Source organism: Arachis duranensis, chromosome 3 (assembly GCF_000817695.3).
Source record: "Arachis duranensis cultivar V14167 chromosome 3, aradu.V14167.gnm2.J7QH, whole genome shotgun sequence".
NCBI lineage: Eukaryota > Viridiplantae > Streptophyta > Magnoliopsida > Fabales > Fabaceae > Arachis > Arachis duranensis.
Genome location: NC_029774.3, coordinates 18,233,302 through 18,235,485, shown reverse-complemented (window position 1 = coordinate 18,235,485; position 2,184 = coordinate 18,233,302). Strand labels below are relative to the sequence as shown.

At 35.3% G+C, this 2,184-nt stretch overlaps 1 protein-coding gene across 1 annotated transcript in view; it reads right to left on the bottom strand.

The window, feature by feature from the left end:
* Positions 1–1,259: 1,259 nt before the first annotated feature.
* Positions 1,260–2,184, bottom strand: part of LOC107477808 (uncharacterized) — a 3,840-nt gene continuing 2,915 nt past the window's right edge. The window contains exons 3-4 of the mRNA XM_016097875.3: positions 1,893–2,153; positions 1,260–1,797 (exon numbers count right to left, since the gene is read on the bottom strand). Of these exons, the coding sequence (XP_015953361.1) occupies positions 2,043–2,153 (111 nt within the window). The 3' untranslated portion in view covers positions 1,260–1,797; positions 1,893–2,042. The remainder of the gene's footprint in view (positions 1,798–1,892; positions 2,154–2,184) is intronic.

Sequence of the window (2,184 nt, the reverse complement as noted above, 5' to 3'; positions counted from 1 at the left end):
GAGTGGAGATGTTTTTCTTTTCTTTTCGACCATCTGGTGGATTTGGAGAAGCAGGAATCAGGACTTATTTAGTATAGATGATTCATGGAGTGCTAGTAAAGTGGTGAGTTTGATTCGTAGTTCAGTAAGGGAGTTTCACACTATTTTTGCTATGCATCAATCTCTGTCTCCTCCTTCACTTTGTTTGCATTGGGTTCCACCTCCAGTTCATTTTGTTAAATTGAATTGTGATGCTAGTTGGTTTGCTCCTTCTGGCTATGCTGGTTTTGGTTGTATTATTCGCAATCCTGATGGATGTTGGTTGAAAGGTTGCACTGGAAAAGTCGAAGTGTGCAGTGTTCTTTTTGCTGAATTGTATACAATTTGGAGAGGTTTACTTCTTGCTTGGGAGAGTGGATTTCGTGAGGTTATTTGTGAAACAGACTGTTTAGAAGCTCTTTTCTTGGTAAACCAAAGAATGCTTAGTAAGGATATTCCGGAATGGGATTTGGCAAAGCATATTCAGGAGGTTATGAATTGGAATTGGAGAGTCTCTAGTCTTTTAATTCAGAGGACTGCAAATAGTGTTGCAGATTGTATGGCTAAAGCAGCTGCTTCTGTCGCGGACATTCACTCGAATTGGAGCCAACCATGGAGTGAGCTTCAACATCTAATAGATTTAGATATGACCCTAGCCAATTAATTTGGTTTTGTCTCTTTTTTTCTTTCTTTTCTATTTAGTCACCCAAAAAAAATATCTGATTTAAGCAAAAACTAATAAATCGTGGAGCAAATCCACTAGTTATTTGCATTTTATTCATTGGTGAATCATGAATAATAAGTAATAACCACCAATTATGGAGACTCACTGATAGTGGTAAATCATGAAACTACACCCAATTTATAAACTAGCAGAGACATCATAAATCATGAAACTTAACCAAGATTTACACGAATTACTTTGACGCAAAATTGTGGTTTAATTCCACGATTTATTAGTTTTTGCGTATTTGAGGTTTAAATTCACGATTTACATATAGTAAAAGAGAACACTCATATAACCAAATTTCATTTAGCAGGTCTCTGTAATTTCAATTATTTTATTTTATATACTAAAAATCCAAATAATAATATTATATACTAGAATTTAGTGCTACCAAGTACCAAATAGAAGCAGAACAAAAAATTAATCAATAAATACTTTTTGTTAAAAAAAAATCCTCCACATATTTCACCCTTATTTTCCATAGATTACTATGCAGCCAGCAAACTCTAATGTATGTATGTAACATTAACAAATCACTTATTATCATAATTTCTGCATATTTCTGTATTCAGGGACACATCCCTTATTAGGATCACATTCTAAAGTACTCCTTTTGTTCCTTTTTACCTTTCACGGTCCGCACAATATATTGATCCAATACTGGACTAGAAGTGTCAACAACTGATAAAAAATGGGTGTGTAGAAGTGACAAGGCTGAGAAGTTTCCTCACTCCAATACATGGAGCAGCATCCATGTGATTTAACTACACTAGAAAAACAGAAACCAAAATATGTACAGCTGCATGGAAACTTAGATGGCAAAACTACGCAGCAAATAAAACAAGGAAAATGATATTTGTACACCAAAAAATAGGTGTTTTAGTTTTGTATACCTAATCTATCACCATTAATTTAATGTGGTCTCCGCACACTTTTACAGATCCATGAAGTTGAGGCAAAGTTGTGAGGGGTTGCGCACCATACACCAAGAGATCCTTTATGAATCTACTAGCACACGTTTTTCTTGTAGAAGGAGGTCATGGATCCTTTCTCTGCACCAAGTGTTATTTTCAGAAACTTATTAGTGTTCAGAATGTGTGATCAAAATTAATTGAGAATTGCAGAATGATGAAAATAAATCATATACCTCACATTGGATTTTGAAACTATAACATCAAAACTAAGTTTCATGGTCCACCTAAGAGAAGACGCACCCACCTCGGGGAACTGTCCTCCAAACATCCATGCTCATTAAGAAATTCAAGCTTTTGAGAGAGATGACAACTGAAAAGAAATGCTATTGGTACATGGAGATCAATTCATCAGTTCCACAATGTCTAAGATGGATAATTGTTGTTTCATTGGAAGACGGCAAAACATCACAGCATTGCCGACGAGGGGCTTTCAACTGTAACAAAATACAATAAGGCAACATGAAG